The sequence below is a fragment of the Dermacentor andersoni genome, chromosome 11, assembly GCF_023375885.2.
Source record: "Dermacentor andersoni chromosome 11, qqDerAnde1_hic_scaffold, whole genome shotgun sequence".
NCBI classification, from domain to species: Eukaryota; Metazoa; Arthropoda; class Arachnida; order Ixodida; family Ixodidae; genus Dermacentor; species Dermacentor andersoni.
This window is the reverse complement of record NC_092824.1, coordinates 66,731,560-66,753,276: the sequence shown is the minus strand read 5'-3', so window position 1 is coordinate 66,753,276 and position 21,717 is coordinate 66,731,560. Positions and strand designations below refer to the sequence as shown.

General features: G+C 47.2%; 1 protein-coding gene across 3 annotated transcripts; it reads left to right on the top strand.

Moving 5' to 3' along the window:
• The first annotated feature begins 396 nt into the window (after window positions 1–396).
• LOC129381379 (uncharacterized) lies at window positions 397–20,771 on the top strand. 3 transcript variants are annotated; one of them, XM_072285258.1, is made up of 5 exons: window positions 397–720; window positions 3,431–3,553; window positions 8,047–8,145; window positions 17,051–17,173; window positions 19,498–20,771. In XM_072285258.1, the coding sequence occupies exons 1-5, from the start codon at window positions 620–622 to the stop codon at window positions 19,682–19,684; spliced, it is 633 nt and encodes a 210-aa protein (XP_072141359.1). In that variant the 5' UTR covers window positions 397–619; the 3' UTR covers window positions 19,685–20,771. The 3 variants fall into 3 exon arrangements, with proteins under 3 accessions (XP_072141359.1, XP_054920159.2, XP_054920158.2); XM_055064183.2 differs by having other exon boundaries at window positions 406–720; window positions 8,044–8,145; XM_055064184.2 differs by lacking the exons at window positions 17,051–17,173; window positions 19,498–20,771 and adding an exon at window positions 8,480–9,308 and having other exon boundaries at window positions 403–720; window positions 8,044–8,145.
• The last annotated feature ends 946 nt before the right edge of the window (window positions 20,772–21,717 follow it).

The following is a 21,717-nucleotide window of genomic DNA, read 5'->3' as shown; positions in this document are numbered from 1 at the left end:
GAATTGTCCTTAACCATTTAGGCTGCCATTCTCGAAGAGATGGCACGCTGCTACGAGGACCTCGTCAAAAAAGACTGCGGCGCTCACTCGAATGTGACAAAGAGCGCATCGCTTCATCGTCGACAGGAAAGGGTATGCTCGAAAAAGTGCCGTCTCATGTGGCGTGCGCTCTCTCCCTCTCACCAGTGGAAAGCAAACCGTCGGAAAAAGGTTCGTGCTCGTTTTGGACGAAAGGACCGAGTCACCCGCAAACGCTGTCACATAAGTATCAGCGTGACGCGCTAAGAATTCATCGCCACTTGGCGAACAACGGGCCAGCCCTCCTAACACGTGGATGGCTCTGGCTAACTGAAATGCTTTCCAGCCTTCGATGCTCGGCAAACGATGCGCGTGCTTCTTTGGCGCCCTCCCATTGGTGCTCCCTTTGCTAGCGACGAGGCGAATTCCACTCGACTTTCTCATAAACCAGCAAGCCTCGGCTGCAGCTTGTATTAGCAGTCGCTGTTGCGCGCTTCGTTGAACTGACAGCCTGCGCACATTCAATTGCCATCACGCTGCGGCGAGTGTTTAGTTCGCTACTCGTTTAGCACAAATAGCGTCTTTCCAGACACGGGCCGAGATGGAAACCCATGGTGCACGGTTCGCAGTGTCCAGCAGCTGCGACCGCGCTGACCTCGACGGTGCTGGCGAAGATGAAGACAACTTCAAAGGCGACACTAGGTGAGTACTTCGAACTTTCCGAAGATTTCCATTCGCTCAAGTCCGAGAGACATAGCATTTGCTTCTAAATTACGGAGTAGCATGTTTACGTTGCGACACGTGTACAGTCGCCATATTTGTGAAAGGAAACACGCGAGCGTCTTTACCATACTATGCTCTCGAGGCATCTATTTTTTGCACTGAGCATATTCAGGTACCGTGTGTGGTTTCACCGCGTACCCTCCGAAAGAACGGAGCCGGAAACCGGCAAATCTGCAAAGGTGTTGTTGAAAATGAAGTTCGTAATTAGTTAGTAAACGCATGCGTTTACCGGATTACTATGCATTTTATTACATTCTTACTAGTTCTGTACTAGCGAGCGGCTAGTAAAGCTACTAAGTGCTGCCTTTTACTTTCCAGAAGGGCTTTTTAGTGGCTTATACGAAGTATCTAATCAGCCACTAATATATCGTCTGGCCGTGGTGTATAATGCTGTGACTGCGACAGTCTTGCGCAAAATTTAGGTCAACTGTATAGCATTGTTTGTTATGTTGGACTGAAAGTTAGGTGCGACGTCATAGCGCACATATATGCTTGCACTATGCTATAGAAATTCGGCTACAAAACTGATTCCTTAACATAATACATGGTTGCACCGGTGAGCACCGAGTGCTCCCTCGAACTAGGCATATATATACTCTTGAAATTATTGTTAGAGTACGTTGCGACAAAAAAAAAAAAAAAGAGACGTTGCTGGGGGTTAATTGTGGAACGTCGTTATCCGGAGTCGTGGTGCCGTAATGTCCCTGCTAAACATAACGTATACCTATAATTGATGCTTAGTATTTAGTGAAAGGATGTGGTTCTCCTTTTTTTTGCATGTATTATTTTACCTTCTTGTGCTTTTACAATACCGTGCACTTACATGACAATGCCCCATTCTATTGTTGATAATTATACTTCAGTGACATTAGTAACTGCGCTACCGGCGTAGTGCAGTTGTCAAGTCTAGCAGGAGTGCAGCAAGGTTAGTCCTTTTTTTTTTTCTAGCTTCAGCAGGCATTGAAAAGTGCTCTCATTTTACTACCTGCATTTTTTAAGAAGGGACTGGTTCTTGATGCGACAACATCAAATGGCCCATTCAGCACAAGAATCGGCGTCTGCAGCCGCGAGGCGGCACCTCAAATTCCCATTGGCTGCGACGCCACGTCACATGCACGCCTCGAGTGAGCAGATCGGGTGAAAGTGTACACCACTCGCCAGGTGTTGCGTGACGTCACCGTCACGACGCCACGTCACCCTCCCTTTCGGTTGCCTGTGTTATCCGCGCGTTTTTTGTCAGCGCAAACTCTCGTCTGGGTTGTAACTTCGCCTCGTTAATAGCTGTTAAAAATCAATGCATAAAAAAACGCAAGTAATTCGAAAGGAAGTACGTTGGTTGCACTGAGTTTTGAAACTACAACCCCACGCTCAGAAGCAGTGTCTTACCCACTGGACTTAACCAGCGCCTCCTCTAAATAGCAAGCCCGTCCACTCCGTTTTATGACGTCACGCTACTTGGACCGAAATTTCCATTGCCAAGCCCGGCGTGACAGATGCGGTGAAGTCAAAATCGCCGAAGCCTTCAAGGAGCGTCCCCATTAGTTTCTGTGGCAGTTGGGCAAGGCAGCATGACGTCACGGATCGAAGTGCACAGGCCTTGCGCTACCTAGGAGGCGCTGGAAAAACGTCTCAACGCTCTCGCTTGCCCGCGAGGAGTTCATAACTCGAACGACCGCTCGGCAGCGTTCGATTAGAAGTTAATGCTTCTACATTTACAACGCATTCGATATGCCTACATCGCCTGTACGGTATTATTGTAGAGGGGGGGGGGGGTTAAAATACAGGGGGTCACAACGGAAAAATGTTCAATATCGAAAGAATACAACAGTAAAAGCAAATTTGCAATAGCGGAAGGCAATAATTTCTAGGGCAAGAAAAACGGAAAAACGGTGCTCACTGTTGTGTATGTTCAGAAATGAATAAAACAACCTTCGAAGAATATGACTCTCAATAGCATTTTAAATACTAGACGCTGCAATCACTTCATTAGAGAGCTCATTCCAATCGGTAATCATTTTCGGAAAAAAATATATTTAAGCACATTGGTACGGCGCTGATAAGCTCTAACTTTGTTGGCGGGGTCTCTCGTAGATGGACCGTCATGCGGCTCCTTAATGACCCTTGTTTTGTCGATACCAGTTGTCATAGCCAGTCCTTGAGTGTCCTTGAATTTTCTTTTCTATGCAAGTAGCCTGTTAGTATTTAGTTAGTGAATATGACAACTATTCTTATAGGATGTAGCATAGTCGAGGCTACATTTGAGACATTGATACATTATGTGAATGCTTGCGTGTATTTGGAATGACGGCTGCCGCGGTCAGCAAGGCCAAGAAGTATTCGCAAGGAAGACTTAACTTGCAAGGCATGCACACATTTTACGTTGGAAACAATTCATGGTCGGGAAATAAGCCACGTTAACCGGCTCGCCGTGCCTTTTTAGCGCAGGACTAGAGGCACCCTCTATGATCTCGCAGTTAGTTAGCTTACAATAAAACTGGCATTCGCGTGTCCCTGACGAGAACACTTTCTTCCTTTCAATCAGTCGCGTTTACGACACGCTGCATTCCCCACACTGCCGATTTAATACTGTTGCATTGTTGCGAGCAAATCCGCTTGGCGTTTCCTTCAGGCAACCGCAGATTATCCGTGAAGAAACGAACGGCGGCGCATCTGCGCCATCAAGCATCGAGGCAACCAGTACAAGCGACTCGGGCTTTGCCAGCGGATCTGTCGCCGCGGAAAACAACGTGAGGTAAGCTGCCACTCGCCTTTACATTTACGTTGAATTAAGCCGCCGTCTGAGCAAGGACACCGCACACGGCATGTGATATACTCTCATTTCTTGCCACCCAATTGTCTTCAGAGTAGGCAGCGTCTCAGTTATGGGGTGTTTTGTTTGCGATTTTGGATTGAGACGCTCGCGTGACTTTAGAAACTTCAGTTCTACTTCGCAGCTTGGAAACGATTGATCAGCGCGTTTGTACTTCCCTTTATTTTGAAGTCGTCGAGGTAGCCAGCCGAAGAACGCCTCGTAGCGATACCATCAACACTTCAGCTAGCTGAAACGCCGACTTTCTTTAGGGGCGAAAAATTCACGGTTTCGCTCGTAGGCGCGAAGCATTGAAAGTGATAGCAATGTTTAGCGTTTCGCTGAGAGGGAGAGATAAAACTTTGTTATGTCCTTGATGGGGTTCAGGGGTGGTGGGGGTCGGGAGACTAACCCCCAATCCCCCCCTTCCTCAGACGGCGGCCAGTCCTTGCTTTCTGGCGGCGTCTTCGACCATCCGGACGGCCCAGAGCTGCTCCTCTGGGTCCAAGCTGAGCAGCAATGTCTCCCACTGCTCGGCCGTAGTTATGCGTGTGTTAGTGCGGGAGGTGTTGGTGGGTGAGGCTTTGGGGCATTGCCAGATAATATGATCGAGGACAGCGCGGGCCTCGCACGCTTTGCAGAGTGGAGAGTATGCATCGCGGTACATGCGGTTGTAAAGCACGGGGTTCGGAAAAGTTTGTGTCTGAAGGAGTCGCCAAGTGGTAGTCGCCAAGTGGTGAAGGAGTCGCAGTGGTTTCGCTGAAGGCACCTGAATGCGCTGACCCAGAGTCACCAGGAAAAGCAAGTCCAACGACTAGAGCCAGAAAGCCCGGATAACCACTATTTTGACACGATTTTCGCAAATTCCTCAGTGCGGGCGGCTCAATGTTTTCACAGATCACGAACAGGCCGAGCGAACGATTACTAGCTCTATTTTGCGTTGCTGGACGGCACACTTAACCTGAAGGGTAGTTACGAGTAACGTACGCTCCTCGCTGTTCGAACTTGGGCATATTGTCTTGGTCACTCCTTGCCTGACGTTGTAAACACCAATAGCCTGCCAAAGGCAAGGCGCTTGTGAAAGAGAAGGCATATGAACGCGTGAATGTTACTCTGCTTCTAAAATGCCTTATAACCTCGTGAATGGCGCATGCGCAACTGACACCTGCCGTGATATCGGGCGCAAGTTATTAGCTGGTTGCCGAGGTATCACTGCTGAACAATCCCGATATCGCTAATTCGGTTCTCAGCCCCTGCCTCGGGTCGGATTACAATGTGGGCCGACCTGCTGGGATAACGCACTCCTGCAGGCACAGCACATCGCAGCATATCTGTCAACCTGTGAACTTTGCGACGCGTAAATATCCTACTGACAAAATATTTTTTTTTCGATGGGGGCCAAATGCGAAAACACCGGTGCACTTAAATTTAGGTGCACGTTAAAGAACCCCAGGTGGTCAAAATTTCCGGTGTCCTCCACTACGGCGTGCCTCATAATCAGAAGGTGGTTTTGGCACGTTAAACCCCATAAACTAACTAACTAACAAAACATTTTCCGCTGGGGAACAGATGCAGGGGAGCGCATAGCATGCACTTGCCTACATTGGCGCATCATGCACACTTCAGTAATTCAATTAGTTACCTTTAGATGCTTCACGCAAGCAGCAGTAAAGTTCAGGAAGTTATTTCAATAGACTTGCTGGAAGCAAATGCCCTTGTTGTGTACGGCATTTCGCACATTACAATTTATGTTTTGTAATCATGCATGTCTCCAATTTGAAGCGTCTTTAAAATATTCACTAAGAGAATTTGTTTTTCGCGTGACTTGCCACATTCACAAAGTGTAAAATGAGCCACAATTCCTGAACTTAAGAAAAATTCGCGGAGTTACTAAGCATGTCACAGGAAATAAACTAATGGTGATTCTGCCCTTAGTGCAGGTCGTTGTCGCTCCTCTTTGTCGCTAATGTCGACTCGGATCGCAAAGGAGTCATCCACGCGCCGTGGTGGCTTAGCGGCTGGCTATGACATGTCGCTGCTAAGCACCAGGTCGCCGGATCGAATCCCAGCCACCGCGGCCGCATTTTGATGGGGGCTAAATGCAAGAGCGACAAGCATTTGGTGCTCATTAACAAAAAAGAACCCAGTGAATTTCACCAATTTGTGGTTTCATGATTGTAACAGCTGACACGTCCTAGTGGCCGGAAAAGGAGGCTTTCTTAATTTTAGGTGAGTGTACTCTTCAGAAAAGGCGTCAACGGCGCTTAACAAACTTCGTGCTTGTAATAAAAAAAAAAATTTGTTTTCTAAATATTATCGAGTTTTACGTGCCAAGACCACGATTTGATTATGACTACATACTGAAAAGTTTGCGTGAGGACAATGCCGAGAAAAGACGGGGACGAGCGCTAACTCGCAACTGAAGTTTATTCCAAACGCCCACACGAATAAATAGAAAAACCGAAAGTTGGCCAAGAACCCACACTCCCTATCAGAGAAGCAGTTACGAAGCGATTATGAGGCACGCCGTAGTGGGGGGGACTAAGGAATAATTCGGATCACCTGGGGTTCTTTAACGTGCACCCAAATCAAAGTACTGTTTTCGCATTTCGCTGCCATCGAAATGCGGCCGCCGTGGCCGGTATTCGATCCCGCGACCTCGTGCTCAGCAGCCCAACACCATAGCCGCTAAGCAGCCGCGGCGGGTGAATTGTTTTCTGTCGACGGAGACGAAGAAATCCCAGGATGCGAGTTATATACAGCTGAGTTGTAAAAAGTCACAAAAAGGGCCCGTTCCCTGGTCCTACGCATAAATTTTCAACGGATAGCTTCTGCTGTCAAGACCGCAAAGCACTTTCAGCTTCACATCTTTTTGCTATAGTAACCCACGAGACTCATATGCCTTTCAGGGAAATAGTATCTGAAAGAGACGTAGCAAAACTTAGTCCCGCTATATCTACAAAAGAACTTGGAGCGTGTGGGAATCTCGGATCGTTACCCTGTAAGCAAAGCCTTCCTACCTTTCCCACACCGTTTATCTCTGTAAATTCCGAAGCGATGGTTAAGTTTTCTGAAAAAGGATAATCCTAGCAGGTACCGTGCATTTAGTGTAGGATCGGCAGATTTGTACTACTTTATCATTCGTGGTGAAATAATGACCTGCCTAAAGCAATTTATCCCATTTAATAATTACGAACTTTCTTTTTGCTTGAAAAGGGGAACTTCCTTCGCAAACTTCCTTGAGTTCAACGTTCTTGGATTTCTCTAGGATCGTCAGTGGCACCAATGTTAAGCGAATTTTATTTAGGTAAGCTTGATATACGGCTAGAACGTCATGTTTCAGGACTAGTAAAGAAAGTATTTAGATAAGCATGATCTTCTTAAATGTTTAGTAATTATAATGCTTCATCCCGGATTGTTGCAGACGTTGTTGTTGCCGTTTAAACGGCATGAAGTAAAACATTTCTGTTATATAACCCCAAGATAACCACTTGGTTTCTTGCTCTGAAATTGATCTATTCAAACGCTTCGCGTCTGCTGGAACTACCAACCTAGATATATTAAGCCTTTCCTTAACTACAGGTTGGGCCATTCGAAACTCGTAAAAAAAAGAGAAATAACTAAAACGCATTTGAGTTATGCGTTGAAAATTGTGTGAGCACTGTATAGATTCGAGCTTCCCCAATCATATCTACAAGCTTCCTGTCCGCGGAATATAATAAAATTAGTTCGCGCCAATACTTTCAAAGAAATTAAAGTAATCGAATTACAACGCGTAGTCACCAGGTACGAAGTTGACATTTTTCCAGCCAGAAAAAAAAAAAAAAGCTTCACAATATTTGTTTGAGTACTCGCAGAAAGCCCACAGGATGTGACACTAACCGCAGTAAACAGCTTGTAGGCTGTGCGGCAGGCATCGCGCACATGTCAAAGTGCATGTGGGCTAATCTGGGCGTTACATCAACGTGTATAAGGGAGCACCAGGCGTCAACCGAATCTTCGTGGTCGTCGCACCTGGCTGCTCACTGTAGAGAAGGCGGCTGCTGTCACGCCCACAGCCCATCACGTCCATTGCCCACAGCCCATCACGTGTGCGTTGCGCAAATGTGACCCGAATAGGTCCCGCTAAACAAACTAGCCAAAGAGGCGGGAAACGGCAACAATGAGCTTGATTCTCTCATGCGGGTGTTTATCTCACATGGAGACGCAGTTATTTTCAGTGTGTTCAATGGGGCTAGTTGTTTCATTTATAGAATAAAAACAGGAACAGTGCAACACAGGACGAGCGAGTAAAGAGCACAGGACAGCGCTCTGTCCTGTGTTGCACTGTTACTGTTTTTTTTTTCACAGACGGCGTAACTCGTAACCTTTCCTCTATCCGTGACGCCCGCGCACACTTAACCCTAAATATGTTTTGCTTTCACTAACCGCAGCAGCAGCTGTGCCACCACCAGCAGTGAGGACAACGGATCAAAGCGCGGGACAAGTAAGGTGGCCACACAGGAAACGTCGTCCGTTTCGGAAGGCAACGCGGGGTGAGCACTGCCAACGAACTATTCCGCTAACATAATGCTTGTCCTACAACCAATGTTCTGAAGCTTTTCTTTCAACGATTGAGTGTTAGTCGCCTTGTAGTATTCTTCGTCACTGTAGTTCTTCATTGCCCCCTAATAATAGAGATGACTAGCTCACTTGAGGGTAGCATCTAACTTCCGCAGCTGAGAGTGCAAAATATGTGTTTTACTGGGAAGTTGCCGCTGCAGCTTCATAAGCAGCGCCTTTCTTCTAGTGCGACTAATCTTGCAAAAAGAGTGACATGCGCTTCGAATAACTGTACTGGAACATTTAAATGGGTTTACACTCGATTAGGAGACACGGCCAGCCACCGGAAGATCCGATAGAGATGAACGCCCGCCAAGCAAAGTACAAGCAAGTGGCCGAGCTCGAGGCGATAGCGCGCATGACCGTAGATCTTCATTCGGGCTTGGTGCCTCCTTCACCAATCTTGGTGGATGGGAAGTGGATCTTCAGGTCGAATCTATTGAAAAAAATAAAAAACACCCGACAGCCAAGGATGAAGTAGTCCACGAATACGGCTACGCAGACACTGCCGCGTATCGGCACGCCTTCGAAGAGCGTCGTGCTGGAGCCGGAGCTGATGCTTATAGACGATTGCAGCTGCTGAAAAACGAATGCGGGAAAACTGACGAAAAGAGGAAACGACAAGGGTGCAAAACGCGCTCGCTGACCATCGACTCCAGACAGCCACGTGATTCAGAAGAATAAAGATATTTTTTATTGAATGTATTTCAAAGCGAGCTCTTTCCATGCAAGGAGGTAAGGTTCCACATCACTGTGCCATTCGTTAAGCCGCTGTCATGTGCAAAAAAAAAAAAGAAAAAGAACAAGAACATCTGTCAGTCAAGACTGGAGCCTCGCGGGAGTACTTCTGTGTCGGTAAGCATGATGACCGTGGTGCGATTAATGTCGCCATAGTCTTCGTACTTTGTCTTGACCGCCAACTTACCGCCCCCGAGTGACATCTCGACGGTTTCGTAACTGGAGGGCTCAATATTGGGCTCATTCCACAGAACGGTTGTCGCAGTCCTGACATGGAAATTCAGTATGTTTATTAAAGTTTCCCATTTGACCGGTGTTTAAATAAAAGCCTATTTTGCAGTCAAAAACGTAGTTTATTCCACTGCTTGGTTCCGCTGCTTGGCATATTACATAGATGCAGTTTTTTTTAGGAAGCTTCTTCTCAAGCACTTATTGGAAGACTTCATTTAGAAACTCTTGTACCAACTATTAGTTTGGAGTTCAAGAATAGTTTCTAGCATAGCGACACTTTCCGGCATAGAGAGGTACTGAGTCATGGGTACGAACACAGGATTGGGTTGTTCATTTTTGTAATGACGTACAAAGTCTTCACAGCTCCAATACTGCAATTGTTTTCCCATTTTCTGACTCCCTCCACATACTCTGCATTTTTGTCTGAATAAGTACTTAAAGGGTCATTCACCCATTGTAAGGTGAAGCAAGCGTATTTTGGCGACGAAACATACGCGCCCTTCAAAAAAAAGTGTATCTGGTTTACAGTGCTGCCTTGCTTACCGCGCACTTGAGCTAATTCAGTGATTGGCTTCTCATGATGTCCTCCATATTATCATGGTCATCAGTAGGCGATTGTCCAATGTTAGTCCAGTCACCGCACTGAGTCGGAGGACCTGCTGGTTGTATAAGTTGCCAGGCTTCACAGGTTGGGTATACATTAAGGTATACATTGAGCTGTAATAAAAGAATGCAACGGCTAGTGTGGTTACTAAACACAATGAACTACTATCATTACCTGAATTATGTGCGATGCCGACGGTGGCACCGAAAATTTCAACGATGTACGAGACCCCCAGGACGTGTGATAAGATACAAGATGAGGTCGATAAAATGTCGCATACTGATGTCTCCATATCTTCGACTTGGTCTAACACGTCGTCTGACGGGGCTCCTCCACGGGGCTTACAGCGGTAAAAGTTTCCGTTCGAAGGACACAGGTGGACGATGTAACCGTGGCGCGAGCTGCCATTTGGGATGCTCCTGCTGGTCTCCTCAGCAATTGCAATTGCTTCTCCTCGGCTCGAAATGACATCGTGCATTGCCAGCCTTTCAGTAGCACCATGTCCATGAATAGATACAATCCATAACCCGCTCGCTCGTCGTGTAGTATGTAACTGTTCCAGTACTCTACCAGTAGCGACACCATCTTCGTCTGGTAAAATGTGATGTAACCCTCTGTTCGTACTACACATATTAATATATATATATATGTATGTATGTATATATATATGTATGTATATATATATGTATGTATATATATATGTATATATATGTATGTATATATATATATATATATAGGGCCGTCATTCTCGCCTCGATTCCCTCCACATCGGCGTTTCGTTGCAGGAATGATAGCCACATCTCGTTCGGATTGTCAAGTAGAGCTGCAGGAGTCCTTGTGTGGATATTCCACTACTTGATCCACGGCCGCTTCTAGTGATTCCATGGTCAACTAAACTCTGCAGCCTTCCTCCCTCTTCTTGCTCTTCGGCAACAAATTCTCTCCAGTCACTCGATGTTACAGAAGCGGTATCAGAATTACAACTTGCTGCAGGTGTGTTAGCCTCCAGTCCTTCGGCACCGCCATAGTAATGTGCCATGGAGGGACCGATATATATGTATACGGAGCGACCAAACCAGTTCTTATGGTCACTGAAAGCAGGTGGGCTCATTTACAATGCACCGACAGTCAGCACGTCAAAGTGCACCAGTTCCTTCATTTATTTACTCTGGTGATTCGTTTATCCCTATTTATTCATTCATTGATTAATTATTGCGGTCTAGGTAAAGGCCGAGCCGGCGCGTTTACAAATAATTTATAAAGTAACATCATGCGCATTGAATCCCAGCATAAATGTTCATGGTTCGTGTTACCGGCATTTAAAAGAACTACAATTACGCCATCATATAGCTTGTAAACAGAAGAAACAACGGAAGATGTGCATCAGTGTACGAAGCAAAATAAGCCTCAGCCGCCGAATGAAAAGCAAGATAGATACGCAGGTTACTTAGATGTACACTTGATCTCAACGAGCATTAAAACTTATATTTGCCCAGTCAGGTAAGAAAATGAAAAAGCGACAAGCTTGTACAACATTCCAGAATCGTAAACGAATTCCCAGCAAGCAGCAGCAATAAGACTTTCAGTTCGTATAGTTATACTGTCGCAGCACTCGGGGTACTCTGCGCTGGCTGGGCCTGGCCTGTAGCTTCCCTCTCGAACCTCGTTTCACCTTGTAAATAAACATCATTCGTAACATCTTTGGTGGACGTGCGGGGTAAATCTTGGACGATCCTGGACGACCCAACTCTACCAACTGTCCGACGGAGTAGACGCTTGGCCGGTTTACGACCACAAGCAGCGGACATGGCCAATTCCGGAGAAGGCAATGATGACCCTACCTGCGGCGGACCAGACAGCAATCACGCAGGTCAGGCTGGCTACTGGACACCGCTGCGAGAGCCACCCACCTTTTCGGGGAAGGCAAACGAAGACGTCGACGACTGGCTTAAACACTACAACAGAGTGAGTCGCCACAACCACTGGAGCACTACGAAGCAGCTTGAGAACGTGGTTTTTTTCTCGCTGGAACCACGCTCCTCTGGTTTGAAAACCACGAGAACGTTTTGACAAGCTAGGGAAAATTTTGTAGAATAATTCAAGTGCATCGGGAACCCGATCTCAAAGAAAAAGAAGGCCGAGAAGACGCTTTCCCGACGAGCTCAATTACCTGGCGAAACGTGTACAACGTACATAGAGGCTGTTCTCAAGTCATGCGGAATCGTCAGCGCTACCATGACAGACGAAGACAAAGTAGGACATCTGCTTAAAGGAATCGCTGAAGATGTTTATAATTTTCTTATAACGAAGGAAGATCTGAGTACTCCGTCTGACCTGAAGAAACACTGCCGGGCGTTTGAAGCGCTGAAAATGAGAAGGATTGGGCCAAAGTTTGGACGCTTGGGCAATGTTACTACTATTGCAAGTGTGCCCGTCCTAATCCACGACGACATTTCCTCGGTGATTCGGCAAGTGGTTAAAGAAGAGCTTGAACGCCTTAAAGTTGTTGACGACGCTCATGTGTGCCATCAGTGTGCATTTGATCATCGCTCTCGTGTGCCACCGGCCACCTGGGCACCTCAGAGTTACCGAGAACCTCGCAGGACCTATGCTGATCGTACGGAGAGCAGCAACTTGCCACCGCAACCGACAAGTCCGGGACGCCGACAAGATGCACCACAACGATTTGTTCCGCGGGCTCTTCCCTCCTACAACCAGCCTGAGGGCACGTTTCTACCCATGACACCCATGTCGCCGGTGACACCCGCGACGAGCCGCGACTCCCGCATTTGCTACAGCTGCGGTGTGCCTGGACACATTGCTAGGTATTGCCACCGCCGCCAGCAGCGTGCTCCACGGTTTAATTCCTACACACCCCGCGTGCCCGCTGACGAGCCCTGGCCGTATCCCAGTTCCTTCCAGCGGCTGCAGCAGGGACGCGCGAACCGCAGTGACTCTCCCGTTTCCGATCGCAGCCTCACACCACCACCGACACGAGAACGACGCTCTCCATCACCTCGTCGTTGCTCGTTGTCACCGCCGCCGCTGGGAAACTAGCTGGTGCGACCAACGGGGGTGAGGCCGCAATATGTTCATCTTCATCAAGACCCCCTTGTGTAAAATTGTTTAAAAACAAAGTGCGTGTTTTATTTGACAATGTGAGTGCTTTTGCTTTAGTTGACACCGGGGCGGCAGTTTCTGTTATGAGCCTGTCCTTCAAAAATCGTCTTGGACAAAAAGTTATGTTTTCTTGGGATCGGAACGCTACCTTTCGTGGAGTTGGCGGGGAAATGTTACGCCCACTTGGGGTCTGTTCTGTTTCAGTTACGATAGGGGACCAGACATTTCGAAGTGAATTTACTGTGCTCGCACGTACAACGCATGACATTATTTTAGGAATTGATTTCTGGTGTGAGTGGGGGGCAACTTTGGATTGTGGAAGTGGCGCGATTTCTCTTCACCGCGACGCGCGAACTTCAATGACAGATAGCACCAGTGATGCCGCCAACGTTCTCTCCGTGTCACAAGATGTGCGTTTGCCCCCTCAGACTGCAGTGTTTGTACCTATCAATACTTCTCGCCCTCGTACAGGTTCTTGTTGTGGTTTAGCCGAGCCCGATCATAATAATGCGCTCAAGAAAAATGTGATAGTCCCTCGCTCCCTCATTTTCACCACTGATGGTTTTACTCGTTTGTGGACAGTGAACGTTTCAACCCAATCCATAACATTGCCGCTAGGAGTTAAACTGGCAAGTTTTGACGAACAAGCCATTGTCAGCGTCGGAACGGTTGAAATCTCAACTGCCGAAAAAAAAAATCCAACCCCGATTCCAACCATGATAATTCTGCTGACTTTAAGCGCATGATTAACAAGTCGCTGTCTTCTAGTGAGCAGTGTCTGCTGGAAGCTGTGCTCGTTTGCTACGCCACAGTGTTTGATTTTGCTCAAGGCCAACGAGCGTCCAATACACCACCGGCGTCTCGTATGCAACACCGCATCCATATACAGGGCAAGCAACGCCAATTTGTCAGAAGCCCTACCGCGTTTCCCCGTCAGAGAGAAAAGTCATCGCCGAGCAGGTCGAAGAAATGTTACAGAAAGGAGTGATCCAGGAATCATGTAGCCCTTGGGCTGCTCCTGTGATCCTAGTCAAGAAAAAGACAACTCATGGAGATTCTGTGTGGACTATCGCCACCTAAACACCATCACAAAGAAAGACGTGTACCCCCTACCACGAATAGATGACGCCATCGACTGCCTCCACTCCGCGTCGTATTTCTCTTCTGTTGATTTACGGTCAGGATATTGGCAAATTCCCATGCACCCCTCCGACAAGGAGAAGACAGCCTTCGTGACACCTGATGGTTTCTTTGAGTTCAACGTTATGCATTTTGGCTTATGCAACGCCTCAGCGACATTCGAGCGATTTATGGATGCCGCGCTCCGCGGACTGAAATGGGAAATTTGCATGTGCTATTTAGACGACGTCATTATCTACGGCCGGACATTTCACGAGCACAATCAGCGCCTGTCGATCGTTCTTGACTGTATCCGGCAAGCTGGCCTTATTTTAAACTCGAAGAAATGTCATTTTGGTGAGCGTCAAGCCCTCGTGCTAGGCTTTCTGGTCGACAAAGACGGCATACGACCAGACCCTGAAAAGATAGCAGTGGTGCGCGACTTCCAACAGCCACAAACGGTGAAAGATCTGCGAAGCTTTTTGGGCCTTTGCTCATATTTTCGGCGCTTTATCAAGAATTTCGCACAGCTGGCCTCTCCCCACACGTCTCTCCTTCACAAAGACACCCCATACTTGTGGACTGCTGACTGCGAGTCGGCGTTTCAACAGTTGAAATTTTTGTTGACTTCTGGACCGGTACTGCGGCATTTTGATCCGGAGGCGTCAACTGAGCTGCATACTGACGCCAGCGGTGCGGGTGCTGGCGTGCTGTGCTTGTTCAGCTCTGCGGTGGCCGTGAGCATGTCATTGCCTACGTTAGTCGGACACTTACAAAAGCGGAGACAAACTACACCGTTACTGAACTCGACTGCCTAGCAGCTAGTCGTTTTCGCCATTCAGAAGTTCCGTCCGTATCTGCATGGTCGCGCATTCACGATAGTGACTGACCATCAATCACTCTGTTGGCTGGTTGGGCTGCGTGACCCGTCTGGCCGGTTGGCCCGGTGGGCTTTGCGCCTTCAAGAGTACAGCTTTTCCGTTAACTACAAGAGCGGACGCTGTCACACGGATGCTGATTGCCTATCCCGTCTCCCTTCGCCGCACACTATAGCTGAGAATGATGACTTCGATGACTACCTAGTCATCTCTTCCGACTTTCCAGACCTGCGTACCTTCGAGAGCGAGCAACGTTGCGACCCTACCTTGAAATCCCTGCGGGCAGCTGCACGTGAGCCAGCAGGAACAACACCGTTTACTTTTCGTAATGGTTTGCTGTACGAAAAAAATTACGCGGCTGATGGTCCCCCATTGCTTCTAGTTGTGCCCGAAACCTTGCGCCCTGCTGTCCTTCGTTCCATGCATGACGATATCACGTCCGGGCACCTTGGCTTTGCACGCACACTTCACCGACTTAGACAGAGATTTTTCTGGCTCAAGCTCTAGAAAACAACGAAACAGTATGTCGCCAGCTGTACTGTTTGCCAGCGCCACAAGCAAACGACGACGGCTCCAGCAGGCTATTTGTAACCAGTTAGGCCACCAACGTTACCCTTTGAAAAAGTCGGCATCGACTTGCTTGGCCCGCTCCCAAAGACGTCAGCTGGCTACCGCTGGATTATAGTATGCGTAGATTACCTTACTCGTTACACGGAAACGGCGGCACTTCCATCTGCCACTGCAGCAGATGTATCTTCATTTTTGTTGCATCACGTCATACTCCGTCACGGCGCTCCCCGTGTTGTCATCAGTGACCGTGGACGGCAATTCACCGCCGACGTCGTTGAAGAACTTTTACGGCTTTGTGGTTCTGCATATCGTCATTCCACTCCTTACCACCCGCAAACCAATGGCCTCACGGAGCGAACGAATCGAACCCTTACCAACATGTTATCAATGTATGTCGCCGCTGACCACAAGAATTGGGACGCCGTCTTACCTTTTGTAACGTAAGCGTACAATAGTGCCAAGCACGAAGTTACTGGATATGCGCCGTTCTTTTTGCTGTACGCACGCGCACCCGAGCTTTCTGGACACTATTCTACCTTTATCGTGCCAAGAAGATTCTTCCATCGCCCAAACTATGTGTCGTGCTGAGGAAGCACGTCGACTGGCGCATCTTAGGACGTTGTCCTCACAAGGCAACAGCAAGATTCGCTATGATGCGCGGCATATCCCCGTCAGCTTTACTCCCGGTGATTGTTTGGTTGTGGACACCTGTTCGCAAAAAGGGATTGTACCGCAAGTTTCTCGCCACTTACACTGGACCATTCGTTATACTCAGCCGCTTGAGTGATGTGAACTATGTCGTCGCCAAAGTGACGGCAAGTAATCGGCGTTCACGTGCCACGCAAGTTGTTCACGTGGCCAGACTCAAGCAGTACCATCACAGGTCCCTTTAACTGCCCCCGGGGAAAATGTCGCAGCACTGCGCGACTGAGGCAGAGAAAGAAGTAGTGTGCGCGCCTGATCTCGGGGTACTCTGCGCTGGCTAGGCCTGGGCTGTAGCTTCCCTCTCGGACCTCGTTTCACCTTGTAAATAAACATAATTCGTAACAATACCATATTAAAAAGGCTGCCCATATGCGACTATTGACTTCGGAACGCTGTCCGTAAATAAAGATTTCGAGCACTTGTAAAGGAATTCCGTTACGAAGGCCGTAATTCACTCGCACACATTGGCCATGATTCTGTGGCGTTGTTCAAGCTTCCGAGGGTACTCTATGGCTAGCCTGGTATTGTGCCAACGTTTCAGTAAGGTTGGTAGCTGTAGTGTCGAAGAAGCGAGGGTCATATTCAAAAGTTCTCAAATTTGTGTCTGGGATTGGAGTGCCCAATGTTGTTCGGCTACTACCAGAATAAATTTAGCACTGATCTTGCTCGGAAGTCAGTGCGCTAAACGAACGTGTCATGCATAGCCGAGAGATTTAAAGTACTATTCTTTAGAACGAGAAGCCGTCCCTGGCCGGAAGTAATAGCACAGTTTAGTTACCAGTATAGTTATCGCCATGTGCAAACGCTCTGCTGTGAACTTCAAAGCTACATATTTGCGTATTTGCTACGTTACATATGTTTCGTATTCGCCAGCTTTCGCAGAAGTAAACGCAACCAGTGCAGAAATAACCGCACCAGCGGCACCGATGAGTCAAAGTCCAGGAGGAGGATGGCTGCCAAGCAGAAAGCGCCAGCCATTTTGGAAGACGATGCGAGGTGAGGCCTGCCATATAAGTTCATTTAAATAAGTTCTTTGAAAAAATTCCAAAGAAGTCACCTCGTGGTGCAGTAGTTCTTCCAGGGGCAATTTCCCCTTCGGTACGGGAGTGCTGCTGATCGAAGGGTTCCGTTTATTCTTGTGGCGGTGCAGCAGATGCCGATATCTCGTATTCAGCGGAAGGCAAACATTGTAAATGTGCATATTGAACTTGCAATACGATACACATACCGCATGTAGGGTGTACCGTAGTGTTGTGTAGTTTCTAGAAAAAAAAAAAAACGTTAACACAAACTTTGAGTGATAAGGGCACACCCCTGTGCATGCCCTCGTGCAAGTTGAGTGCAAGATCTGCGTTAACAGAAAAGTTACCCAGCTAGATTAAGCGGCATCTTTCTATACGGCGACTGATTTAGCAAGAAAGAACGGCTTCCAATAAGTATGTAGTGGAATACTCATTGCGATTTTCACTCGGTCAACACAACCATATTTAAATAGCGGAAAGGTTAGGAATAAATAGTTTTCAGTAGCTTAGGAGCCTTCATGTAGAACGGCACGATTCCTTGCAAAATCGCTTTTGCATGACGTGAAGTCGCTCGTTTATTTATTCAGTTTTTTGTAACTTATTTATTTTTGATGTATTGCTTGCATAATGTGGTCTAGTTAGTCCGACCCAGCAGGCTCACAAAATATTCGGAAGGTAACAACACATGAGTTCAACTACAACATAAAATATAATCGGTCGCATCATCGATGCAAACAAATATAAGTGTACAAATAGGTAGCATTTTACCGGGATAAGTAATAGCGGATAAGGTTCATCAATTTCCGAAGCAACGCAAGTCACAACCAACGAAAGAAAAGGATGAAACGTAAGCAGGTTGTCTATTTACATAATATCAGATTGGAATGACCGTGCAAATGTATATTTGCAGAAAGAGATAAAAAAGACTTCTCTCAGCAGCATATTTCATCCACTGTGCGGGAAAACATGGAAGTAATTAACATATTTTTGCACGTGGCGCATGAAACTATAAGTTATGTGCGTATAGGTTGCTTAATGCGCTCAGCATTGTCGGCCTAATGGGAAAATGCATGCCAGTTCTTAACTGACTTGTTACGTAGGCAGCACGAAAATAATATCCCGCAAGTTCTTATTCATATATGCAATGCAGACATTTAGTTATGACACGTGATGCTCGACGGGGACACAGTCCACCTATATTTGTCAGAAATAACGCGAACAGTGCACTGCTTTGTAACCATTTATAACAACGTAATCATTGTAACAATAACCCATTATAGTCGTAAGCGTAGAAGAGGTCGTAAAGGATGAAGACATCCTCCTTCTCGGTCAAAATTAGTTTTGAATGCCGAAAGCTTCTCTTCCGAGGGCAAAATTTATCCCTTGTTCCTCGAAATTCTTAGTTTTCGATTTGAAGATGCACGAATATTCTCAATGGATGAACCAGGTAACTTCCTTGGTAAGTCAATTCCAGATAACTGAACTAACCTACTCCTTTTACATGTACGTTCTATTTAATGTAATAGGAGAACACGAAGTGTTCTAATTTGCGACTCGAAAGAGGGCTGTGTATCTCAGAGTTAGGCGCCACAGACCACCAAATGCATTAGTCTTCAGTTTCCGCTAAACTTGAGCCTACCGAAATCGGGCGATAAATACAAGTGCACGAAGTTAGCACTGAGGCTAAGCAGGCTAGTTTGCCAAGCTATGTATTCACAAATAAGCGTCTCGCTGCCTGTCGTAACAACAGACCGTGCGCCATCTTGAAACATGTTGTCGAGCTATGCGGGGAGAATGCTGCCGGAACAGGGGAAAGAAAACGGCGATTGTTCCTCGGTGTCTGCGGCTAGACTTGCAGTAGACATGTCTTTTGCAGGCATGCCTCAGAGTACACGGGCGATACAGCCTGCATTAGCAACGCGTGGATCGGGCCTCTGTAAAGGAGTCGAATTCCCTAAGACAGTTGCGAAAGTGCACGCGCCGAATAAACCTCATCAAATGCAAAGCATGTGCTAAGTCGCTCACGTGACTAGCGAGTCTTCAACTGCATGAGCGCGCGCACGTTGGCGTGAAGTCCCACAATGCAATGCGTGTGGTAAATGGCTCACGCAGATGGCGAGTGTTAATGCACATCAAGGTTCGCACGCGTGCGAGAAATCCCACGTCCGCCAAAAAAAAAAAAAAAAAAAGAGTGCCGAATCGTTTAAATGTGAGCGAATTCTTAGTGGCCGTTTCACCCTGCCCTATGGGCGTCAAATCTTTCGTTTGCCGAATAAGCAGTGAATCTTTTCCGTACAGCCCAGGTCTCGGACGTCACCGTCGTGGCCACACCGAGGGAGTGCCGGGTCAGTGCGATTACTGCGAAGCCTTTTTCGCAGACAAGTCAGCTTTCGACAGACACATGTGCAAGAAATTTACGTGCGTTTTGTGTGGAGCGTATTTCCCGGATACGGACCAACTGGTCGCTCACCTCAAAGCGCACTAATGTGCGCTAGTAGCGTCACTGGTGCACGGATGAAGCAACTCACTCGCGGCTTCTGCACGGGAACGGGAGAGTGAAGCTGTGTACAAAAAAAAAAAAAAAAAAAAAAAAAACGCCGATATTCGTTCGCAAATCTGAGAAACCGACCGAAAGCAACGTGTGCGAAGAAAAAGCCTCTTTTGACGTGAAAAGTGGCTGAGTGAAATGAATTTTAGAAGAATGCTATAGCTGGCTCTTCTACATCACTGGACTCGACTGTCGCCTGAAGAGTCTGGACATCTCCAATGCCAGAGAATTTTAAAGACCTTTCTCACTGCCCGCGGTTCGCATAACTGTGTTGTCCTAGAACTTGGCTTTTGCGAACTCACTTCAAGGCAAACTGTAATGGGCTGCAAGTTTGTGGTTTGCATAATTAGCACGTTTAAATGTACGCATAAGGTCCGTGGTTCCTCGTTCACATATAGAAGTTTCCCCTGCAAGCGTTTTGAGTGTTCTAGTAAGAAACGTTCATTCAATTTTTTTTTATGGATCTTGCAGTGGGAATAAAAAAAATTTGTAGTTTTGCAGAATCTTGAAAGCAAAAAAAAAATTGCCTTGGTGTTCACAGTGCAGTTTTCTGAAAATTTGATTGATTCAATGATTTATTTCGTGATTGCCAAGATAAGCGCGAGGCATGCTGCAGTCTTTGTGTATCTCACTGATTCCGAAGGACTTTGTGCTGTACCTGAAACTGAGCCGATGACATTGTATAATGAGACCATAAGTCAGATTCAAATTGCTTGGAGTTTCACTGCATGATGCGTTCTCTACAAATTTTTTACCTATCGTTGTTTTATCTTGATCGAACCTTTGTGACTTTCAAAGGGCAGTTTCTTATCCACATGGAAGAGATCTGTGTCGACTTGCTCTGCTTCATGGTTACAGCTGTGGAATCATTTTAGCCTGTGACAGGTACGGATTCAATAAGTGATAGACGCATTTGTGCTAGCAATGACTAGACAAGTACGCTAGAGTTTTTAGGCATGTGAACGATTAGCACTTATCCTGACGGGACTTTGTTCGATAATAAATCGTCTCTTACCCAGGTGGAGGGCATCTGTGTCGACTCGCCTTGCTTTACTTATAGGTGCACAATATCTTTAGTTCAATGCGGCGCGAGAAGAAAGGGGATGGAAGAAAATACGGGCAAGACAACGATCACGGTCATCTATCTCAGCACGCGCGCATATGCGCTGAAGAAAAAGAAGAATCAAGCACCCGGAGTTCGCGTACTGCTATCTGCGGCCATGAACAGAGAACGCGGTACGCCAGGCGATATTTCCGAGCGGTCCGTCGCCGCAAGTACCACACCGAGTAACGCCACGACAGCGGTTCCCGTCGCTGGCGGCAGGCTCAGCGACCACAATGGCGCCGAAGAACCCTCGCATGGCGAACCGGAACGACTGACGCTGCCTGACGCGGTGGAGACTGGTTCACACCGCGAAGACAGTGGAACAGCGGCTAAGCATCGTCACGCTGATGTTGAAGACGCCGAAGAGAAGTCTTCCTTGGAGCACGAAAAGAGCCAGGAGAGCCTGCAGCCAGAGTTGCCACGTCATAACCAAGGTAATCAAAAAAAAATTTTGTGGTCATTATTCCCAAAGAAGGTGTTAAGGTAAGACTAATTAGTAAGAGCAGGTGCTAGCCGATCTCGATGTCGAACGTGTCGTTAGAGACGGCTGAAGGCTAATGGCAACCAGCACATACGAGTTGTAAGCTTTGTGAACACTGATCCAGATGATTAACCCCGTTTTCTGTAGATGGCTGTCACGCCGAATAAGCGGGGCCGCAAACGGAAACTGTAATCGAAGCTTGCCCGATCCCGGGTGAAGTGTAATCAAAGTTTCTAATTTAATACGTTGATACTGATAGCATTGCATGATGCATGACCATGTGAGGATTTTCATGTGGTTCACAACGCGGGCCGATTCAATCTTTGAGGCAGGGCGAAGTCGCGTCGCCCCAAACTGCTTAACACAATAACAAATATGGCTAAC